The sequence below is a fragment of the Myzus persicae genome, unplaced genomic scaffold (assembly GCF_001856785.1).
Source record: "Myzus persicae strain clone G006 unplaced genomic scaffold, MPER_G0061.0, whole genome shotgun sequence".
NCBI lineage: Eukaryota > Metazoa > Arthropoda > Insecta > Hemiptera > Aphididae > Myzus > Myzus persicae.
Genome location: NW_019103885.1, coordinates 143910 through 168988, shown reverse-complemented (window position 1 = coordinate 168988; position 25079 = coordinate 143910). Strand labels below are relative to the sequence as shown.

General features: G+C 27.4%; 3 protein-coding genes across 6 annotated transcripts; 2 read left to right on the top strand and 1 right to left on the bottom strand.

The window, feature by feature from the left end:
- The first annotated feature begins 1848 nt into the window (after positions 1-1848).
- LOC111035889 (S-formylglutathione hydrolase-like) lies at positions 1849-5661 on the top strand. 3 transcript variants are annotated; one of them, XM_022317709.1, is made up of 6 exons: positions 1849-1992; positions 3101-3181; positions 3249-3439; positions 3818-4007; positions 4752-4971; positions 5062-5661. In XM_022317709.1, exons 2-6 carry the CDS (start codon positions 3114-3116, stop codon positions 5248-5250), a joined length of 858 nt encoding a protein of 285 aa, XP_022173401.1. In that variant the 5' UTR covers positions 1849-1992; positions 3101-3113; the 3' UTR covers positions 5251-5661. The 3 variants fall into 3 exon arrangements, with proteins under 3 accessions (XP_022173401.1, XP_022173399.1, XP_022173400.1); XM_022317707.1 differs by having other exon boundaries at positions 1849-2012; XM_022317708.1 differs by lacking the exon at positions 1849-1992 and adding an exon at positions 2021-2446.
- Positions 5662-13829: 8168 nt separating this feature from the next.
- LOC111035878 (S-formylglutathione hydrolase-like) lies at positions 13830-21009 on the top strand. Its single transcript, XM_022317692.1, has 5 exons — positions 13830-13951; positions 19419-19603; positions 19679-19862; positions 20323-20542; positions 20661-21009. The coding sequence occupies exons 1-5, from the start codon at positions 13878-13880 to the stop codon at positions 20838-20840; spliced, it is 843 nt and encodes a 280-aa protein (XP_022173384.1). The 5' UTR covers positions 13830-13877; the 3' UTR covers positions 20841-21009.
- Positions 18443-25031, bottom strand: LOC111035879. 2 transcript variants are annotated; one of them, XM_022317695.1, is made up of 3 exons: positions 24116-25031; positions 18585-18825; positions 18443-18521 (listed from the first exon to the last, which is right to left on the bottom strand). In XM_022317695.1, the coding sequence occupies exons 1-3, from the start codon at positions 24170-24172 to the stop codon at positions 18499-18501; spliced, it is 321 nt and encodes a 106-aa protein (XP_022173387.1). In that variant the 5' UTR covers positions 24173-25031; the 3' UTR covers positions 18443-18498. The 2 variants fall into 2 exon arrangements, with proteins under 2 accessions (XP_022173387.1, XP_022173386.1); XM_022317694.1 differs by having other exon boundaries at positions 18443-18825.
- Positions 25032-25079: the final 48 nt, after the last annotated feature.

Here is a 25079-nt window from a genome sequence, read left to right as displayed (position 1 = left end):
AAATTCGTTCACATGATTTGCAATAAAATAAGACATATTTTATTTTACATATTTTTTACATATTTCGTCATAAATACATATTTTTACATAATTTGTAAAATTTTCATTTTTATTTCCATACTTCGTAAATTGTGATAATTTCAGTGGTTTAGTAATATTTTACATTTAGCAGCATCAATTCCCAAGGGAAAATAAATTTTTGAGAGACCTAATATAAAGTCTGCTCTATCATATATTGTGTCTAATTTTAGTTTTTTTAAGTGAATCAATTTCAAAATTAGAAAACACCAAGATTCCGTTGAGTGAAAGGATACAAATTATTAATTTATCAATTTCAAAAATTAATGAATCAGAGGGCCCAACAGCAAAATTATTAAAGAATAAAACGAACGTCGTTTTAAACAAAAATTCGGGACTGAAGACCATTAAATGTATAAAAAACATTCTTTGTGGTATTGCTTATAAATCAGTGTTAAGACCAAATCGCAGTACATTTAATTTTGAAAATTTAAAACAATAAATGGTTTGTCATTGTTTCCCTTACAATTGATTAAACATCAATTTATTGTATTTCAATTATGATCAAAAATTATTTAGAATTGTATTTTTATTTAAAACTTTAACATAGGTAGGTATTTTTTAAATTTTTCTTAGTACATAATTTTTATTTTATACAACATATTTTTTATTTTATACTACATATTTTGGCAATTTTAATTACAAATATATGTACATATTTTTGGTCTTTTATTACATATAAACCCCAGCCCTAGTATAATGTAATAAATGATACGGCTCAAGCGGGATGTCATATCCACCAAACACCCCCCTTGTATACGCCACTGCATGTCTGCATATCTTCATGATTACTTACTTATCGGAAAAGCTTGTCCACTCAACAATTCATTTCAATAAGTTCTTTCAAAATAAAAACAAATTTTAGTAGCTATAAGTAAATTTACAGCATTTTTAGGGAAGTATTGACTATTGACTACCTATGTTAAGTTAAAAATACTTTTAGATTCTGAGAGGAGCACTGAAATATGAATTTATCTAATATAAATATATAATAATGAATTTCCAACGGTTTTGTGAGTGTCTGATGTCATAAAAATAGTAGAAATGCTACAATGAAGATTACAGCATTTCTATTTTGAAAGTGGTTTCTATATAGTACTATTATAATGTTTAATCGTAACAAATTACGAGTACATTTCAAAATAATCGTGGGAAAAAAAAGGAAAAACTGGAATATTTATTATTTAAACTGGTAATTAATAAAATTGATTTTGTTTTATGGCTGTAATTCGAAAATGAATAGGTAACCATAGATACTTCAAATGTTTAATAAATATTTGTATTAGCATTTTCTAGAAATAATACAATTTTCTGCAAAATATTTTGGCTCTTTTTCCGCTTTTTATAGATGTTTGAAAAACATTCGTTTTCGTTTCCGTTTTTTTTTTAAATTTATGTATATTAACATTTTTGTTTTATGGTTAAAAAAATATGTAAATATTAAATTTAACACAAGATTTTTCATTAGATGCTTATATAAGTTAAAGACATTTAAAAATATTGGTAATACCTACATTTTTCCAAATTTTTTACAAACCTCATTAAAATTACAAAAATGTAAATCACAAGGGACCTTGTCCCTATTTAATTTCTGAGGTTTTTGACCTATCGAATATTCCTTCATTCATAAAATGAAGACTAGAATTCTAGTCTTCATGATTCATAAAATTATATTATGATGGCACTAGCGCATTCTGGTGACCTAGTGTCTAAAACGTTTTGTTCGGCGTTTTTCTGTGATAAGTGATATCTGTGTTATTTTATCTACTTTTTGCACAGATGTAGATAATAAAATATGTATTAATATTATTTTTTTACATTAATACAAGCTTATTTATTATTATAGTTGTGACTTTTTGAGTAGCATCTTCTTAAATCGTGGTATTGACAACTGATAGCAGACAGCAGAGGCTAGTGAGTTTCCTTATCGTTTAGTAAGTTTATCACTGATGTTCATGCTTCGGACTTTGGAATGCTTTATTACTACTCTATTTATCACTATTTGGATGTATTCATGTAAATGGTAGATCGTAGATGTCCATTGTCTACTTCTCATCATATTATATTTACATATTATTTACATGATATTAATACATTATAGATCCTTATTTATTTCTAGACTTGTCAGGTCATTTGCTAACTTCATCAATGTTGTTTATTTAGTTTTTCTATTTCTATTTCAATTTGTTTATATTTTGTATTCTACTTGGGTAGGGAGTTCTAAATTATTTATATCATTTAATTTTGTAATTGCCATTTGAGTGCTTGGCTTAAGTTGTAAATTGTCGGCTGTGTTTGTGTAACTACTGCCAATATTCTTGACACCACTGTTCGACGTTAGTCATTAATAATAGACACCTACTTAGAAGTAAGTTTTTATTTATTAAATAATATCATGTTTGTATGTTATGATGTAATTTTAATATTTTATATTAATTCATTAACATAATAATATTTGACCTTCATAATAAAACACTTGATGAAAAATTTGTTGTAAATTAGAGGAAAATAAATATGTAAATCACTGATTGTTTTGAGACTAGCACGCCTATTAGGTATGATAGTTATTACTCCTTTTTATAGGGTGGCGGTGGTTTTTTTTAAATTAACATTTGAGCCACTTGGAAAAAACTTTTTAAAACAAAATGTACATAACTGTAGGTTGCCTATGATATGAAATTGTTTTGCAATTTTTCGTTTTTCTCATTACAATGTACAAGTTTTTTCTATAGCACTCTTGTTTTATGTTAAACAATTTCAATCATTGACAAATTTCTTATAAGCTATTTTGTGGGCAGTTTGTGGTGTCAAACAACATAAAAATAAATTGGTTTGGCACATTACTGAATAAAAAAACCAATACTTCTATATTATAATACTTTTTTTTTAATATTGATTTTTATCAATTTAATTTTCTGGAAAATATTCCTTTTTTTAATATTTATTTTAAATTAAATGACAGTATGTACTTACCTATGATTGATTAAGCAACTATAAATAATTAATTTTTTTTTTTTCATAGGTACCTAGTTAAAATGGATCTCAAGATTGTTTCCAGTAATAAAAGTTTTGGTGGCTACCAGAAAGTATATGAACATTTTAGGTAAATTATTTAAACATGACTAAATATTATGAATTTAATTTTTCACTAAATTATTTTAATTTTTCAGTCCTACATTGCAATGTAACATGAAATTTGGCATTTACTTACCTCCGGGAGAAAGTGAAAATGAAAAATTTCCGGTATTATTTTACTTATCGGGTCTTACATGTACTGAACAAAATGTTATCACTAAAGCAGGATTTCAAAAATATGCTGCTCAATACAAAATAATTGTTGTTTCTCCTGACACTAGTCCTAGTAAGTTTATTTTCTTTATGGTTGAGCCAATACATTTGAAAGAAGTAGTTCATTTTTTCATCACGGGAATAATACAAGTTAGAAAATTAGAATCCTTAAAACTATGATATTAATACATTTTATATTAAATCTGAGATAAAGACGAATATAAACTTTGCGAGTATGCGATTAAGGATGGTAAGGTAAAACATTTCAAATAAAAATAAATTTTATAAATATTTAAGTTCTATTAAAAGTAAATCAAATATTAAAACCAGATTTGGTTAATTATATCATTATATCATACAATTCATACTATTTTGGTTGTAATTGAATGTAATTATTATAATAATTACTATATAAATTGGTTTAACTAATTTGAATTTTGAATTTTTAAAGGAAACTGTAACATCCCTGGTGAAGATGATAAATGGAATCTGGGGTCTGGGGCTTCTATGTATGTAAATGCTACCCAAGAACCATGGAACAAACACTATCAAATGTTTACCTATATAACTGATGAACTCCAACAACTTGTATTAAAGAGTTTCCCAATTATTCAAGAAAAAATATCTATTTTTGGACATAGGTATAGATATATAAATATTACAAAATAATACATTATGATAAATTATATTGGAGAGCTTTAATTGAGAGACTGACCGATTGATATGATTGAAAAAATTTCAATAAATGCCCTTGGTTTTTTAAAATTTAAAAAGTATAGATAAGTATATAGTAATATAATACCATTAAATTTATAAAATATAAATGAAATATTCATACTCTATATTAACAACTAAGATATTGATATATTATGATGTGGAATATGAGTAAACTAATACTAACTAGGTAGGAATATATTAATTTAGAATATATAACTGAAATACAAAATATGAATACTGATATTATACAATTATGCATCAAACTCTTGTAAATTATAAATAATAACATACAAGTTAATTTTCATAATTACATATTATTAAATTAAATTGACAATTTATGTATGAAAATTGCAAAATAAAAAAAATTGGACATTGGCATCCATTATGCATGACAACAGAATCAATAGATGCCAATAGAAAATGTTAAAGTGTTGGCCACTCTGCTACATTAAGGCTCTCCTGCTAAGTGTTTTTTAAACAGTGTTCCTCTTAGCGGTTTTATTATTAAAAACTTCTAATGTCTTTTTTGACCAGTTGTTAATATTAATTTTCACGAGGGTTCAGCATAAAAAAAAATATTATTGTTTGGTATTCTGTGATCTCAAAAAGTTTAAGAAACACTGGTCTAGCTTAATGATTAAAATTATTATGATTATTTTTATTTATAGCATGGGTGGGCATGGAGCATTATTATGTGCTTTACTTAACCCAGGCATGTATAAATCAGTGTCATTATTTGCACCTGTTTGCAATATTTCTAATTCGCCCACATTAATTGATGGATTGAAAACATTAATTGGAGAGGAAGAGGAAATTCTGCAAAAATGGGATACAACATTTTTAGTAAAAAAATATGATGGCCCCGAATTAGAAATATTAATACATGTGGTTAGTATTTATATTAATACAATTATAAAAATGTATAGACGTATAGTTATAACTTACAATAATAATAATTTCTGAATTTAAAATTTACAGGGTACTGATGATGAATTTTTAACAAAAGATTTACTAATTGATAATTTTGTGAAAGCAGCCAATGAGTGTAAAGATAATAAAATCAAGACTAAAGTATTTCTTGAAGATGGTTATGATCATGGATATTATTTTATATCAACATTCATTGAAGAGCATTTTAAATTTCATTCATCTAAATTATCTTTGTAATGTAATTTTACATTTATTTTTTTTTAAATAAAATAATTTCCATGAATGTTATTAAACTGTTAACAATGTATAATTAATATTTAATTAAATACTTAATTTATCCCTTAGGCCAAACAATTTAATAGGGAAATATAAAAGCACCCTCCTAAACAATTAAATAGCTATATAATTAAATAAACTCTTAGTTTTTATACTAAAACTACATAGCACATACCCATAGAAATGTCAAATTCTTAACCTGGGTAATGTGTTATGAATATTAATTTTACATGTTAGTTTTCTAATTAATTGTATTGTTCAAAGATCAAATGTATTTCATTTCTGTTATTTTCTTAACCAACTATAACCATTTAAAACATAATCAGTTCATTAATTTATTAAAAATAATTAAACTATATTTACACATCAGTATGGCACTGTCCAATTTTATTTTATTTTCAGTTTTCTCATTTTTAAAGATTATTTATGTGTATCAGGCATGTCAAACATATAGATCGCATGCTGCTCTCATTTACTTATGGCTCGCAGATAGCAATATTGATCAAAAATTACTTGAAAAAAAATGACGCAATTATCCTTTTGTTTTATAACTATGTCAGTGAGAGATATACATTATGTTACTTTTTCTATCTTATCTTAACTGTAATTGAACAAGTATGGTACAGGATTGTAAGTAATGAATACAATTAAAAATTTGTATACAATTTTTTTTTTTGATACATTTTTATGGCCCTCATAGAAAACTATTCATTATATTTGGCCCAGTTAATTCTTTGAGTTTGACATGCCTGATGTATAGTATTATAATATTATAACAGATTGTACTTCACGGTCCTTATAAGTAATAAAAATACAAGGTACTATTGTGATATAATTACATACATACAAATAACTTGAAATCTGAAATTTTCACCAAATGTTTATGTGACCATACCAGATAAATTCAAAAAATATTTTTACTTCTTTTGAACTATTTATAAGCAAAAAAAATATTCATTTTTATTTATTTTTTTAAAAATTATTATTGATGAAAAAATATTTGCTCTGTCAAATAACTTGAAAATGTATAACAAGTGCCACATACATTTTTATAATAAAAGTTCAAAATTATTAAAGATATGTATGAGCGTTTGAAGTTTAAATTTTGACGAAATTCGTTAAAAACAACAATTTTAAAATTATTTTGTGCCTTATACTTAAAAAGTTATAAAATGTTTCATTTATTTAGTTCATAATATAACCAAAAATCTAGAAACTGTATTATTAGGTTAACAGTTTCTTTTATAGACATTTAAAATCCAACCTAACGAAATTAGAATCTGATGCTTAACACTTTAAACAAAGAATAATAATTTATTTTAATTATTTTGTTATAGTTCAAAAATATTGGTGGGTAAGTAGATAGTAGGTACCGGTGCTTAAATACTTTAAACTATTAAACTTTACCTACCATAATTATACAAGTATAATATTTTATTAATACTATTATATTTTATACACACAATTTTCAAATGCAATGTTTACGGCAAAAGTTAATTTAACCTACAGACTTAGTAATTAATACCTATACTACCAAGTTCCAAGTGAAATAAATAAATAAAGTGTTTAGGTAGTAAATATATTTATATATTTATTGCTAAGTACTTATAATTTATCCCTTATATCATAGAAATATCCAAAACCACCAAAACGCTAATATTTGTGTTAGCTATGTGTCTATGAATTTCAACAACAAATATATAAAATATAAATAGTAGTACACATATTTTGTACCTATCAACGAGATTTAAATGCACACCTTGTTATAGTTTCATCCCGCCGATTACGCCATTGAGATATAAGCTGCTATGGTCTAAGATCATCCTATCTTTGAGATTTTATCTAACATAATATAGGTGCCTACCTAAATCTAACTTTAGGTATAAACAAAGGTAAATAGAAATTATATTATGTTAAAGTTATTATGTTGTGTATGGTGTACCTATGGGTTAGGTAGTTAGGAAGGTACCTACTTACTAGCATGGCTGGGCATTCACGAGTTAAAAGTTACAGTTAAGTTCCTTTTAACTAAGTTAGGTACTTAACGATTTACTTTTATTTTCATAAGTAACTTCTAAGTTACAGAGTTAATTTATTTTAAAGTTACATATATTTATCTTTACATAAATTCCATAGATTTAAAATTTTCATTTTAATTTCATTTTCATACATACTGAAAAAAATTTTTTTCCTGAAAAATCAATTATTTTTATGTTATTACTTATTTTCTTCTGTATTCTAAATAAGTTCTAAATTGTTAACTGTCTGCACAATAGTGTTTTGCATTATTTCTGTACCTACTTGAGATTTCAATAGTTATTAAAATAACGTAATAACCTATAAACTGTCTATACCTATAAAGTGTTTGAAACGATTTACGAGCCAATTTTGTCCAGTCTTGTCTATTAGTGTACTACACGTCTACACTCTAGTTTATATCTAGGTACCGGTATTAACATAATTTAATATGTGAATAATACATGTATATAGTCATACTCGTATAGATATAGACTTTTAAAAGTTAAAACCATTCTACATAATATTATTATGTTTAGGCAAGTTTATGACGTGAATTCATGATAGAACATGATAATAATAAATGTAAAATGGTAATTTAGAATTGGGACCTTCAGAAATACTTAGGTAGGTACCTATATGTAAATTAACACCAAATGAACTACCAAAACAAACAATTATTTAAAAGGAAACTAAAATATTATTTACAATAATAATTGAACTCAGTAGTGACTGGGAAAGGTATAATAAACTTTTGTACTAGATATATTACATTTTATAGCAAAAATGTTCACCTATTCTCGCTGTGATCGACAAAAACAAACAGGGTCAGGCTCTGTGTATGCATTATTTAATTATATATGTATATATCAGTGTCTGGAGGGGGGTCCAGACCCCATGGACCCCCCCGTAAATCCGCCACTGCTGCTGATTACCACTCAGCTCTTTTTTTTCCGGATAGAACCAACTGCAGCAGAGGAGGGTCTGTTAGCACAATGCTGCTCTTCTGCTGCCATCGTTTATTAATGAATAACATTTAAGACATTTAAACACAATTCTGTACAAACGACCACTCAGCTCTTGCCTCTTTACGCTATGCATATTGATTAATTTTGTTAGTATAATATGTGAAACGGTCATATAAAATATTTTGTAGGTAAAGCAACGACGATTAAGAGATTTCTTACAACTGCAGAAGCCACTAATATAAGCTGACAAGAATAAATTATGAGTTTAAAGAACTAATAATATAAAGTATAAATGGTCAAAATATTTACTTCGATTCCTACAGTATTGTTTTATAATGTTTCCGTAATATCGAGCGTCATCGATCTCCAATATTTTTTAGACATGAAATTATTAAAATGTATTATAATATTATTATAGCAAAAAAAAATTTGTAAATTATTTACCACTCCTTGGCCATAGGCGCAACTAGAGATATTTTCTGAGGGGCTAGAATAATTGTACCAGTAGCATAGACCCTCATAACTAAAATAAGATTAAAATACCAGGGTGGCGCTATGGATAAAGCTGGGGGTGCCCGGTCCGCCAAGCCCATCCTCTTGTTACGCCTATACCTACCCTTGACAAGTGCCACTTTGGGGAATTTCCCACCCAAGCTTCTGTTCTTACTTCTCATAAAGGTTAGGTTAGGTCTATCACTTACAACACTACAATAACGCCATGTCCCATTTAAGTTGCGTAACCACGACGTAACCACGTTGTAACGATGACGAATTCGAGCACTAACGATTACTGTGAACAGAACCTTACGTCCGATGTGATGAAATACAAGCTATTTTTCGCATTCGTCATGTTTAGGTAGGACACATAAATGAAATATCGTACGTCGTTTTATAATATTTTATATTATTTTTTTATTATTTTTTTATTTACCCACATATAACTGATTCATATTTTACCGATTTACTTGTACGAAGGTTGAACTGTATTTTATTTGATTAGGTACCTATATACTTCGTAGTGTAGGAACCTATCATTTTATCTATTTTAGGCGATTTAAAATAAAGATGGGTCATAATACAGCGATGCAGCTGCAGCTATTAGGGCCAAATTTGTATTCGAATTTCATTATTTTATTCAATCAAAATGGACTATGGAGATACGGTTTGAGTGTTTTTCCTTGGTAGGTTTGTTTTATTAAACCTTGAATAATTTTTAATTTATTCAAACAAGTATTATTTATAATATATGTTAATATACCATAGCTCCCACCTGGCGTTGCCAGTGCCAACGACTTGTCGTTTTTTATTAATATATAATATTTTGTAAAAAAATGTAGATAGGTAAGTATGCAATATTTATACTATATTTATACTAATTTATTATTTTAGTAATAAAATAATATGTGATTAATGTCAACCATTTAAATAAACAAAAAAATTCATGTGAGAGCTGTAGAGTTGTATTTTGGGTAGTTTAGTAGCTATATGTGGCAAGCACCCTCCAAGTCTCAAGTAATCTATCGATATGACTTTTGTTAAAGGCTGTATAGTAGTTGTTGAGTCTATATGAGCTGTACAACCCAACTTTTTCAGTGAAAAAATGAAAAGATATAGTGTTAAATATAAAATAGGTGTTCCTCGGTTTTAAAGTAACACACCATTTCACGGGTAAATAGGCGTCGGCGTAAGTTTATTACAATGAACGACGGCGACACGCCGCCGTTTATTATTATTAGAAAATATGATAATTTTAAAAACCAGAGCATTTTAACTACCCCCAAATATTAATGATAAAAAAAAACACACTCCATTGTAAATGAAATACATTTATTTTTGCATTTAATTCGCTGCAATCTTTTATACATCACGTGTCTTGTACTTTACGTCAAAATGCTGTAATTTACCACTAATTATTAATCTAATTTATTAAATTTGCATAATATTGAATATTCTATCAGTATTAATTATAATAACTATTACTCTTTTCTTCCTACTTTTATAATAATTATACTGTTTAGTTTATTTGGCTAGACCCGTTGATATAAATTAATAATGATGGTTGATAATTAGAGCTCGGAAGTTGATAACCTTAAAACAGTTAAAAAGCGGCCTAAAAAATTAAAATATTCATGAAAATGACAAAAAATGACGAAAAATGACATAAAAAATAATATAATTAAAATACCTAGTAATTGGTTTTTTACAAAATATTTCTAAAATAGTGGGTTGATGCCAGTTTTATATAAGTGAATTTATCAATTTCTTTATTTAAATAATCGTCAAAAATATTTGATATATATATATTTTTTTAATATCACATATTCTTATTGTCCCTGAAGGAACAAATTGTATATATCTTATAAAAAATATTTTTTTAAATTTATAATAATTTTTATTTTTGTTTGTTTTATTTTATAAAAAATATTTTTTTAAATTTATAATAATTTTTATTTTTGTTTGTTTTATTATTGTTAAGCCTTCTTATGGTATTATTATTATGTAAGAATCAGTTTGTCTATGTTCTTTAAATGTTCTACTTGAGCAATGTAATTTTGTTATGGGTGAACTGCAAATTATATTTATTTCTAAGATTGCTAATAAAATATTAATGTAAATGTAAGCATTTAATATTTTGTTATTATTAAAATAAATAATTATAAATATTCAGCGGATTGATAGCGGGCGGAATCAATATTATGCAATCAAATTCGGCGGAGTTGAGACGAGGCGCAATCGATAGATTTCTTACAGTTAAAAAGGTCATTTCGGCGCAATTGATATATTGCACATTTATTTATTTAATTGTGATTAGGTTCCTACCTACCTATCCTAACAGTTCACACTGTTTAAAACTAGAATAATTCGTCATTTAAATATAATGTATTATGTATTATTATGTATATTTTAGTAATTGATAAGCTATCATAGTTTTATACAAAAAAAATTTCTTCATTTTATATTGAGTATGTTGTTATGCGGTGGCGAAGCAAACTTGACATTTTTCAGACGTTAATCTAATATTCTACTTTTAATATGAGTTACCTATTTTAAAATCAATGCCTATTCTAACCGAATAAACCGATATTACATCAATCGGTTTAATAATCACCACTGTGGGGTTTAGTAGGTTTTTTTGCGGTTATTCGATTAACAGATTTTTATTATTTATATTATTATTTCATGTATTATTAAAATCAATTTAAAAGATTTTCTCCAAGACAAATGCCAGTTGTAAAGAACAGGAAACTGAAAGAATAGAAGAGAATTTTAACTGTGTTGTTGAGGTTTTATTTTTTCGATAACACCAATGTATCAAAAGTTATTTCAGTTTGGAAAACTTAAAAATATCAAATTGTTAAAAGTATTATAACTTTTTTCTTATTAATGATATCAAACAAATAAAAACGCTACGACACAGAAAACGTGATCTTCTATTTTGTGTACACTTTTGGTGTATCTACAAGGACTACAAACTAAGTGCTTCTATCCTCCACAAAACAGTTTTTGCTAGGTTGTACATTTGTAAGACAACACATAAGGGTGATGTGGTATCCTTTTAATAATATGACGTAGTATTCACTATTTTTATCATTATAATATAAAATATTATATACATTTTTTTTAAAAGAATATTTTTATAATTATACAAATTAAAAAATGAATTATTTTCACTTAAGTGTATACTTTTAAAATTGATTGCACATATTAAAAAATGAATTACTAACACTTGCGAGTAGCAAACTGAGTGTTTGCTCATATTATGGTGTGAACAGTGAACACTATAAAGTGTTCACACGCCAGGACCCTAAAAAATAAGCAGTCATTTTTCCCGTATACGGTGTTGGGGTTTAATGCTAAAATATTCCCCTTTTTAAGAGCAAACCAAATTTAACTTCCTGAAGCAAAATGTATGGTAACTGATAAGACAAATCACAGGACGTATGTTGCCAATGTGATAATTAGTAAAAGATAGGTAGGTATCTGCAGGTATGATGTATAATATAGGTATAGTTGATTAATATAAATTTACCTAATATAATCTACTGTCAATATGGCCATATGAGTAGGTATATACTGTAATATACTAGGTAGATTGTTACTACCAGGAAGACCTTATAGGTAAGACTACGTTCGTAAGATACTCGATATATAATATAAAATCATAGAGATGAGACTATAAAAATAATTAAATGGCTTTTAAACTATTGGTTTTATTATATGTGAAATTGATATCGATATGTAATAAAAACAAAGATCTACCATAATATCTGGTAGGCTGTTGCCCTGAACTCTTCAGTGGTGTATTTATAGGACTTTGCTGCCCTGGGTACATATTTTTTTTAAATGTATTCTTCCCTCGACCAGTTTTTTTATAGTGACAATTTTTCTCACCAGGATAATTTCCCCCCCTCCATGCCCCCCTAAACCGTCCCGGAAAATAAGTTAAAATAATATCAAGATATCTATGTTTGAAGACATAGTGATCGTATTAGAACTATAGTCTTTTTAGAGTGCAGATCAATTCGGATCAATTACACTAATTATTCTATTATTTCGATTTTTGTATTATTCATTTAGCAAAATTAATATATTTTTACCTCGTTTCTCACACTATACCTAAATACTAAATAGGCATGGGAAATATACTATTATGTACAGCCGTACAGGTAAATGGGCTGCAAACATTTGTACCTACTATAATATGACGAGTAAATTATTTATAAACGATGATCGATAGTGACGATAGTTGTGTAACTATTGCTATTTATTACTATATAGTATATATTTATAAATAATTATAATATTTAATAATATCAAAAAGCAGTATTGATCGCGTATTCCGCTGACCACGCTACTAGGTCAACTGGGGCACTGGGCTGCCTTATTATTATTATTAGTATTAGTATTATTATTATTATTATTATTATAGGTCACAAGCGGCGGCGTACATACCGATGGCTTGGCATTCCGCGAGACCGTGACACGATAAAAGTTAATCGCCATTCGGCAAGACACATTATTACTATACAAGTCTACCACGGACTACGGGGCTCAGGAATTGGGCCGTAAGTCGGGCCCCGCCGTTTGTCGCCGGAAAACATCGTCGTGGCACCGTGGCACCGCAGTTGACACTCGACGTCCGTCGTTCGTGAATCGTGATAAACTCACATTAATTACACGGATCGTTCACGCTGCGGTTGCCTCGTAGATAAGTTAAATGTTAAATTAATATACGCTGTCCGCGTGAAGACGGCGGAAGTGTAAAAACGATTAGTGAATTGCGATTTTAGTGGCGTCCGTATTTTAATTTTTTAACGGTTATTGGTGCTGTCGACGTTGCCCTTACGTCATTATTGCGTTAACCGGTTTTCACGTATCGATCGACAGTGCGCGCGCCGAAAAGATACGCCACCTGACAACGATCCGACGACGTCATAATTTTTCGCACGACCTCGACGATTCAGTGCGCCGGTGCCGCGGTACACCCACCGTCGGGTCCAGCAGGCGCCAGACAGCGGTCCTGTTCACGCAGTCGGCTCAGTCGAGTTCCAGCGGCGCACGTTGCCGCACCAGGGACAGGATTTTTGTCGGTGCTCCAACAACATGAAGCAGCAGTTGGACTTGGTGTCCGATAACCGCTGTTTCGGCGGACAACAAAAGGTCTACGAACACGACAGGTCAGTTGCGCAACGCTCTGCGTCGTATCATTATATTGTACACACTAAGTATATACTAAGTCTTGAACCTGTGTTGCAGTAGTTGCATTATTTTTAATTACTATAGCCTATAAGTACCTTAGGTATGTGCTGGGTTGTAATGTTTTTTTTTTTTTTGCTCTTGGCACGTAGGTATCCTTTTCTCTCTGACATTTCTCAATAGGTATCGATTGGAACTCACGACGAAACAAAAGAGTCGTATTATGACTTTTTGCAGTTTATTGCACATCAATTCTCCAATAATTTACTATTCAACGTATAGGAAACTACATATAAAAATTATATTATCGTGATATTTTCTTATCAAAGTGGCACTACGATAATGCATGAATATTATCTCATCAAGATTACAGAACGTCAGTTCCTATTAAGTTATCACTTTCACACTCATTCTCTCTTTCTATCTCTCTCCTCTTTCTCCTACATAATAAGTGAATTTAATAATAAATAAAAATTATATCATAGTCATAGTCTAATGGTCCCTAATGACAGGTTGTATACAAATTAGATAATTGATAATTTAATGCATAGAAATTGTTTGACAACTATGCATAATATTGCTAAGTAGTTATAAATTATCATTTTATTTAGGTAAATTTGTTTATTATTGCCTTCCTAGTTAAATACTATAGGCCCCAACATATTATTATGAGTACCTAGGTACTCATACGTATTATGTAAATAAAATCGATGTAAATACTCAACGTAATAATAATAAAAACATTGTTAGATATGTTTCATGGGGCCAAACACGAACATGCTCTAGTGGGGCCCATTATTCCGTTGAAACAAATTTAAATACAAAATAAAAAATGCATAGGTATATAAAAAACATATATACCCCAAATGAACCTATATGTATCTGTAACATATCTGTATAATATGATTTGTGTGTTGAACGTACCTAACGTAAAATACAATAACCGTGGTGAAAATTATATACCGAATATTATTGTCTCCAAATAAATCACAAATTAATATTTAGTAATCTAGAGACTATATGGTTGGTAGCTCCAACGGACTAAGATAGAATGGATTAGTCTCTAGAGAGTAGAATAAAGAGCCTTATCACAAGACATTTGGATGGCTTAGATAAAGATTATCTTTATTATCTGTGTTCGAGGGTCCGAAAGATGTGGCACGCATTTCAGCTCCATCTATACGTATATATAATGAAAAGAGATGGCGTTCGTAACTGGCATCTGGCTTGGATAGTTGGATCTTGTATTGATTTAATTCTGGATTTAATCGAGGATTTAATGTAATATACGGATGGTTTTAGATTCTGAGCGTAGCAATGAATTTATTGTATTTACAATGATGTGTGTGTGTTTTTTTTTTATTTGGCATCAACATTTGGGGTAGGAAACATGTGCCGATTTTCAACATCAGCATATTTTCTGAGAGAAAACTGAATGTAGTTGGTGCATTGAGGAGATCAAAATTGAAAATCCCCATTAGTTTTGAAAACGTAGGGAAAAACAAAAAAATATTAATTAAAAAATCAAAACTTATTAAAAAAAAAAAACGGTTTTATTTTTCTGGCTCAACTCAAAAACTACCATAACTATAGACACTTCAACATTTCACAAACTATTTATATTAGTATTTTCTATGTTTATGGTTATATTTTCGAAATATTTTTTTCTGAACTATTCATAACCTTGAGAATTTTTTTTAAAATTTCTGTCGATAAAATATTTTCCACTCAGTAAAAAAGCTTGAATATTTAATGTGAGGGTCGTCATAAGTTACTTTAATAGCATCTAAAAAATATTAAAGATATAAAGCTATTTTTTATATGAACTTATAGTTAATGTTGACAACATTTCTCTAAATTCCGAAAATTTGAGAACTATTTTTCAGTTGGGAATTAATACAAATTTTATTTTTATAGCTAACATTAGAAACTTTATCTGAAGATTCCCAAAATTGTTTTCTAGCATATATAAAAAAAAAATTTATCGGACAGTTTTTTATGAGCGTTTAATTTTAAATTTTTTACAATATTTGATTTTTTCGATTTTTAGTTATTAAATTTAATTATTGATACACGTATGCCAGGATGACATACCGTCTCTACTCAGAATCATATTTCGCACGGAATGATTTATCATTGAATTTAATTCAAACACATCCACTGCAGTAAGATACTCGGTGTATCTACTGTAGAACATTTCGGTACCCACTTGTCCATATTTATTTTTAATAAATAAATAACTAAATTGCAATTAAATTTGTATTTATATATTTATTGCAATATTGCATAAATTTAATATTTTTTGACCAACCTAGCAATAATAAAGGTAGAATTGTTGAAGGTACAGTTATAACTTATAACTTATAAGCTATATGGTATAATTATTATTAAGCCAAATGAAACTTAATTGTCATTCTTTAACTAATTACTTATGTTCTAGTGATTTCTCAAAATCGAACAATGGTTTCATCTATCCGGATGCCTTAATTATTGAATTGCATACTTGCATAACGTATATGATTTCACTTTTTCACATTGATTGGTAAAATAGAAAACATCATAATATAATGATAGAAAGTAAATAATATTTTGGGCTGGTAGTATCTATATAATTATATTATGTTAGAAAATATTAAAAGTATTTAATTGTATTTATTATTTTATTTTAATTTTAAAATTTAATGAATTCACCAGGTATAAAATAAATTAATGTTACTTATATGTATGTACTTAGTGCATATAATATACTCGTATATTATATTTTATTTCACAGTTTAAGTAACCATCTTTAATGTATACATCTATTTTTAAATATATAGGTAGGTACCTACTACCTTGTGTGTTGTTATTAGGACGTCCTGGACGTACAATGACATTTATATAGTTAAGAGAAAAAGCGCACTGTTCTGTCTGTTCTTGAACTTAAAGATTTTAAGAGGAACACTGCCATCTAACCAGTATTTGAAATGTTAATAAAAAAATTAATTCGTTCAGTGAAAAAGATTAGTTCATAACAAGGTTCCTTAGAAAAATGAACGTTATAATATTTTTATATATTGTACAATGTTAGATATTTAGGATCTTTTCTATTATCTGCCACCACTATTATTTCCATTATTTTTGGAGGTGCACCAGTCATTGCGTCATACCATTTCTTCTGGATTGATAAAAATGCATTATCAGTTTTTGTTGCATAATTCTTAAAGCAAAAAATATTTAAAAATAATCACAATCTAAAAAATGTTCGAAATCCGCGTTAGTAAAGTTTTATTCTCAATCACTTATTTTTAAACTGGCGAACTATATTTAAATACATATTCAACTATAAATATTATAGCTGTACATAGGCTCATAGCTAAGATAACTTCGTAATGAACACTAATTACTATTGTGATTGCACAAACATATTTAAATACGGCATAACAATGCAGTTTAGCTCGCAGACAATTTTTGGGAATTTTTTCCGGAAACCTATGTATTCAACGTGTTAAGAACAATGTTGCAATCAGAATTTGTATATTTGTCGGTCAGACTTGGTTTCAAAGTTAAAACTTTTTGAAGTTTAAAATTTTGGGATTCTTATGCTTACACAGATTATTCCACAAAACTACTCAAAAAAAGTAAATTGTAAAACTTTATTAAATAGTATGTAGGCAGTTATCTATTTTAATTAGTGCATGCATTTATACATGTACCTCCTTCGGGCTATACTTACATTTTAAAGATCACAATGAGAGGTTTTCATGATATAAAGTATAAACCAACATTTTTTTTAGTGGGATGGGATCTAAATGTTTCAATCCCCACCCCCACCACTAACCATTAAATTACGCCATTTCTTCGAGAAATATTCATTAATTATTGAGCTTTAACGGATGTACATTTCTATTATTATCAATGTTATCATTATAGTTATTATTACACACATCGAAAATTCAATAGAATAATAGGCAAAACTATTTAATTCTTCTAAATGTGTTTGTACATCCTTTTATTTTATAAAAATCTTTAGAAATTTGTTAACAAATAAAAATGTAAGTATATTATTTTGTATTAATTTATGATTTATCGTACTAGTTTTTGACAAAATCGATTTTCTTATTTTGTTGTACCTAATTAAAAATTGAATAACCGTAAATACTTGAAATATTCACCAAATGTTTATACTAGAATTTTACATACGTTTAGAAAATTTCCTTTTATTTGTAAAATGTCAAACATCTAAAGGATTAAGAAGTAGGTATACTTATATTATAGTATAATAACTTATACGTCTTAACCGTTATAAGCAGGGCTCGGGACTTTATGTGCTTAAAATCTTAAAAATATGCGCATACATATGCACCAAAAAATATCAAAATATGCGCTTTAATATGCATTTATTTTTAATTAAAAAATACATAATTATTCAAATTTAATTTAAAAAAAAACATTTCTTGTACATATTACTAAAAATGTATATTTTATACATACTATATTACTAAAAAAAAAAATGTAAAAACTGTTGAATGGGAGGTCTTTGGATTTTTCAACACTCAGCATCTTCTATACCTAGCAATTATAATTTTTATGTATTAAAAAATAATCATTTTATAATTCTAATTATGTACTTACTTGCGTTACACTGGATTATCAAATGTTTTTTTATGTTCTCGACTTTGAAAGACCTTCTATTATTTGTAAGTAAAGTTTTATAGGCGGAAAATGATCTTTCTACGTTTACCGATGTGATGGGAGCATATTTAAAATATGTCAGATCATTAATATCTAAGTCTTCTGGTAAGTCTTTCATGTCAATTAATTCACCGTTAAGAATGTTTTTAATTTTCTTTAGCATAGCAAGACCAACATTTTTCTTCAATACATTATGATTTAAGAGTAAATAATCAAAAGTTATTTTAAAATATGCAATAAAAATCAATAAATATTAAAAATATGCATTTGTAGAAAAAAATTCCAAAATATGCAAACATATGCACAATAAACTTTTAAACTTTAACTCTAAATACCACAACACAAATTTGTATCGGATCAGTTTTATTCTATTTACTTCCCGAACAAATATGCAAATGCATAAAGTCCCGAGCCCTGGTTATAAGTTATAAGTAACAATAAGTAAACATAAGGATCGTTCTCTGTGAATACACTCTTGTTAAGTAGGTTATTAAATTTTACCATGTTTATAGGCTATATAAATTAAATTAGATAGCTAAAATAAGTCGAGTGTTTAAAATATTTCATAAAGATTTAAACAGTAAAAAAAATACTAAATTATTTAGTAAGTATGTACTAGGTATGGTAAATAAATTTCATTATTAAGTACTAATTATAATAGGAACTTACTTTTATTGTATTTATTTCACAACAATATTTCTAAAATGTGTTATTAGATATTAGTATATTACCTACTTATTTTAATTAACCGAAATGTGCTATTTTTATTTTTAGTGCCGTGTTAAATTTCCGGATGAGATTTGCCGTGTATGTACCAGAAAATTTGGAAGGACCTGCTCCAGTCTTATATCTTTTGGGTGGTATGTCATGTTCCGAACAAACTTTTATACAGAAGTCAGGGTTTCAACGATGGGCAGCACATTATGGAATAATCGTAGTGTCTCCAGATGTCTGCCCTAGTAAGGATATTTAATTTAATAATTATTGCAATAATAAAACTGATAGGTATCATAAATATTAACTTGTGTTCTCAGGGGTTACTTTTGGTGCTGAAAAGAATGAAATTGAAGCTAAAGGCTTGTCATTTTATGTAAATGCTGTGAAAAAACCATGGAACAGAAATTACCAAATGTATTCATATGTGAATGAGGAGCTACCCAGTATTATTCAGGAGAACTTTAATGTCAACAAAGACAGACAATCAATCATGGGCCACAGGTATATTTATAAGTATTAATTAATTCCTTATGTTTATCATTGTAATTGACAAGATTCTAATATTTAGGACTGTAGGAGGGGTAAGTTTTCATCATTGTAAAAAAGTTCTTTAAAATATGTTTTTAGTTTTACATATATATGTTAGGTGGGAGGTATGAAGTTATCAACAATTGAACCCTCCTTGCATACGGCCCTGTATCTAAATATTAAGTACTATTGTAAGAAGGGAAATTAGACATAGATTATTAATAATCATGTAGCTTAAACCAAGAAGATTAAGATCAGTTAAGTTTAAACATTAAGAATTTGGTTCTTTATAACATAATATGTTATGTATTATATATTATATACCTATTCATCAGTTATCGGTGTTAATACTCATTATGTTTTAATTCATAGTCTTATATTTTATTAAATTATTTTTATGTAATGCATACTATAATAAATAATAATATTTCAGTATGGGAGGTCATGGTGCATTAATAAGTGCACTTAAAAATCCTGGCAAGTTTCGTTCAGTCTCAGCTTTTGCTCCAGTTTGTAATCCGTCTAAAACACCCGATATACAATTTATATTAAAGTGTTATTTTGGAGATGATACAAAAACCATGGAGGAATGGGATGCTACCTGCTTAATAGCTGATTATAAAGGACCAAAGTTAAATATCCTCATACATCAAGTAAAGTTATATGAAATATTATATTAAAAATGTCTTAATTAATTTTTAAAAGTATATAATGTATGAATATTGAATAGCTATAATACGTACTAATTACATTTGTTTTTTTTTTTTGTAGGGGAATAATGATAAATACAAAGAACAATTAAAATTAGAAAATTTTGAAAGCGCTTGTGAAAAGGCAGGGATTGAAATTTCTATAAATTTAGAAGATGGATATGATCATGGATTTTATTTCATTTCAAGTTTTATGGAACAGCATTTTCATCATCATTCTAAATTTTTGTGTGACTCTTAATATTGGTTGAATTTGTTGTATTTTTACATAGTATTATACTCATATAATGAGTGGTGTGTCAAGACTTATATGTTACCTAAATAAACTTACCAAAACTTAATTTCAATTTGCATAATTAGAAAATATATGGACAAATGAATTACCCAAAATAAATAATAATTATAAATTATAGTGTTATTTTAATGCTACCAAACTATGTCATTATGATTCTTTCAAAAGTTTTTATTGTCTCTTGTCAGTCATTTTTCCTCATGTCAAAATATAATTTAAAGAATTTTCAGAATATTGAAAATTTACCTTTTAAAAAACTTTTCGATCAAAAGAATTTAAACAGAAGAAAATAGTGATAAAATTACATCGTTGTGAATTAAATAACTTTAGAGTTGTCCTATAAATCATTTGCAAATAATAACAATAGTTTTGTTTGATTACTTACAATTTACAATAGTGTAATTAACTAATAAAGACAAAGAAAATAAAACATTAAGATAATTAATGTTATAAGTTTCACTAATTCTTTTAGTATGATTCATTAAATGTATATTTCTCTTTAATTAAATGTCAATACTTATGTCTCATACTATTTTTTGTGCACTCTTAATGTACCAAGCTATACAAGTTGAAAACCACTTAATTTATCATAGTACTGAAAGTGTCTGAAACAAACTAAAAGTGATTGTTATTAGGCAAATGAAACTTCTTATTGATTAAACATACAAATATGTACTATTTAAAAAAAAAAAAATATAAAATGACTGATGTCTCTTGATACTTTCACAAACTATATGGAGTGAGATGTCCGTTTCAAGAGTAAGTCAAATTGTATGATATTCTACTTATTTCTTTGATTTGTACAATTTATTGGTCAATAGATCGTAACATTGCTAAATTAATTTTTTATTATTATTTTCTTGGATTCATACATTCACACCCAAATATCAAAGTGCAATATTATATTTTTCATTATTCAATAATTCAATATATTTTTTGTATAGAATATAAGAGTTCATTATAATATAATATGTATATATTAATATATTATGTTATATGACATATTATAGCTTTAATGCCATACTGTTTATTGATAATAATTTTATAATACCTATATAAAAATGTTTAGTATAAAATACAATCTGTTATGTTTTATTCTGAATCAGGAAGTTATTCTATTATTTTAGTTTAAATTTTGCATCACCGTGATTCTAATTTTTTTTCATATTTTATCATCAAATGTTAAAAAGGAAATTGTTCAATATCATTTTTATAATACATAACTATAAATTATTAACTTTGGTTCCAAAAAAAAAAAATACTTATATTAATGTACTTTTTCATAAATAGGCCATTAGAACAAAATATTGTTTAATTAATTTAATTTGATTCACAATAATATGGTTTTTATATAATTTTTATAATATACTTACTAGAATATTATCTTAAAAAAACACCAACACATTTTAACCACACCTCTTTTGAGACAGTCCTAAGTCTGTATGAAGTGGGAAGGAATTTGTGTTGTGAAAAATTAAAGCCGCCTGGGAATTGGGAATTTTGTTTGATTAAAAATTACATTAGTCACTAATTTATAAAATAAAAAATTAATATTTATTTAATCACAATGTAACACAGTTATGATATCAAAATGTGAAATATTTAGACCAGTGAGCAGTGGTCAGTAACCACTCTGCAAGCTCAATTACGATGTAGGTAAAAAGTATATTAGAATCTATAATAATAATAACCATGTTTCGGGACTTATAGTATTTGCATATTCATCATAGGTGACAAAACATAGCAATGTTATACAATTACGTCTTACAGAACCTACGGAGAATTCAAGTATGAAATTTTATTTTGCATATGTTTGCATATTTTAGATGTTTCTGCATATTTTTTTTCTTCCTAAGTCTATTATATGATAAGAGAGCCTTCCTCTTTGAAAACGTTCAAAAACACCTTATAGTTCAATGCTATCACAAATATTTTTTTTTTTAAATATTTTTGTATTAAATAAAGTTTTACTGACTTATACGTCATTTTACCTTATTGATAATCACAAAGGTAAACATTTTACTAACAACAAAAAATTGTTAGTAAATATTTACCTATACCTGTTATATACAATTATATAAGTGTATATTTTTTAATGAACATTCAAAACTCAATTTTTAAGAGATTTTATTTATTTTTTTAAAATTAAAATTTTTTTTATGCCAATTAAGCTATTGGCTACAACCACCTAGTACCTATGTATTAAGTAGATTTTATTTTATTTTATCGAGTAATCATTTTTGGGTTCATTGTATCGATAAAGAATTAAAACCATTCAAAAAACGAACTTAAACTCATGCTATCTACAACAATCACATTCAAACCTTCATAACTCAAATCATGAGAGTTCTGTATAGTGTTATAATTCCTATAATGTATTACCTATTGGAGACCTAAATAATACACCTGAAAAAACTTAACATGTATTACATAAAAAAAATATTTATTCATCTTACAAAGTTGCAGGCGGGTGCGGATTGATTACCTCCGATTTTGAAACAGTCGACTGTTCAGATTTTAGTAATGGTAAATGGTGATAGAATTATTAATTCATAATATTAAAAATTTTATTGTCGGCTTGCATGAACATTTTATCAATTTAATAGGCTAATCATGGGCCACTAAATCATGTTTAAGGGACCATTAGCTCACTATAAGCTCATATAAATGTTTAGTAATTGTTCATGCAACCTGGAAAATATGTGTATAATATTTATTTTATTTTTCTCCATAAGGCATGGATATTAATAAATAATACAGTTATAAAGTATAGATACCTACACTACCTATCTTTCTTCAAAATTGGTTTTATTTTATTTTTCTGATTTTCACTATTGACTTGTTAGTGATTGGGTTTGCATAGCACTAAAAATATATGGCAACAATACTAAAACTTAATCTTAGAAATTTTTGTCATATTTTTAACATTTTATTCTTCCCCTTTTCAGAAAAAAAGGGATTTTTTTTTTAAATTTATTTATTTATATTTATTGCTAATTAGTTATTAAAGAAAACAATTAAACAAAATTACATATTCACTATTTATATTTTTTTTATTGTCTTATTATATTATCATATTTTAAAATTTTAAATGTTCGCACTTTTATTGTTCGCTAGCTAATGAGGGTAAGATAGAAATACTAGAAAGACGATATTATGTAATACCTATCTAATAGATTCCTATGTAGCTAAGTTAAATATTTATTCATTAAAAAATTACGTACCTGATAATTACTCGCCATCTTCAAAAGCCAATAGGTAGGTAGTTGTAATAGGCGCATATTAATTCTAAAATTTTAACAGCATTGTATTGTCATTGGTATATTATAAAGAAGTACAAATGCTCACATCTTTTTTCAATAGTCAATACTTTATTTAACTATTTTAACTATAGGTTATCTAAATTATTATGAGTTCTATATTACACAGATTCAACAGTTGCATCACAAACACACTATTTTTGTGCGTTCGGGTTTTAACTGGATGTAAGTATGGGTGGGTAGCTCCTATAATATGTGCCCTTATGAGTTATGGATAAAAAGTTCGTGACCCCCCTGGGCTTCATTAAATATTTATTTTATGCCATGTATATATCTAACGTTAGCCAAGTACAAAAGTGTAGTTTCATACAATGTTATCATAGCTGTTATCTCGGGGGACCGAACTGCTCGATGGTAGTGTATTCATGGTTCAATATCATTATTGATTGACAACCCAGGTTGGAACAAACATTTGTCAATATTATTTGTTAATACCCATGTTAAATGTTTTGTGGAATAAAAGTTCATCGGAACATTCGGAACAGAATATGTATTGTGGAACATCGAGTACAATTTAGATATTTTGGATAAGTTGGAACAAATAGTACCTGAAAAAAATTACTCTTGTTCCAAAAAAATTATGATCCTGGTTTTTTAAGATCCACTAAATAATTGTTCCGAGAGATTTTTTTCCACAAAATATTTGTCCCGAAAGACCTTAGTTCCACAAAACACTTGTTCTGATAGACTTTTGTTCCTCAAAATACTTGTTCCACGTCAGGAACATGATTTTGTGGAGCAAAAATCCATTGGAACACGTGTTTTGAGGAACAATATTATGCAATGTCCAATAATATTACGATAATATATTAATATTATTATCAATTATAAAGATACCACATTATCACAGAATATTGTGTGATATTAT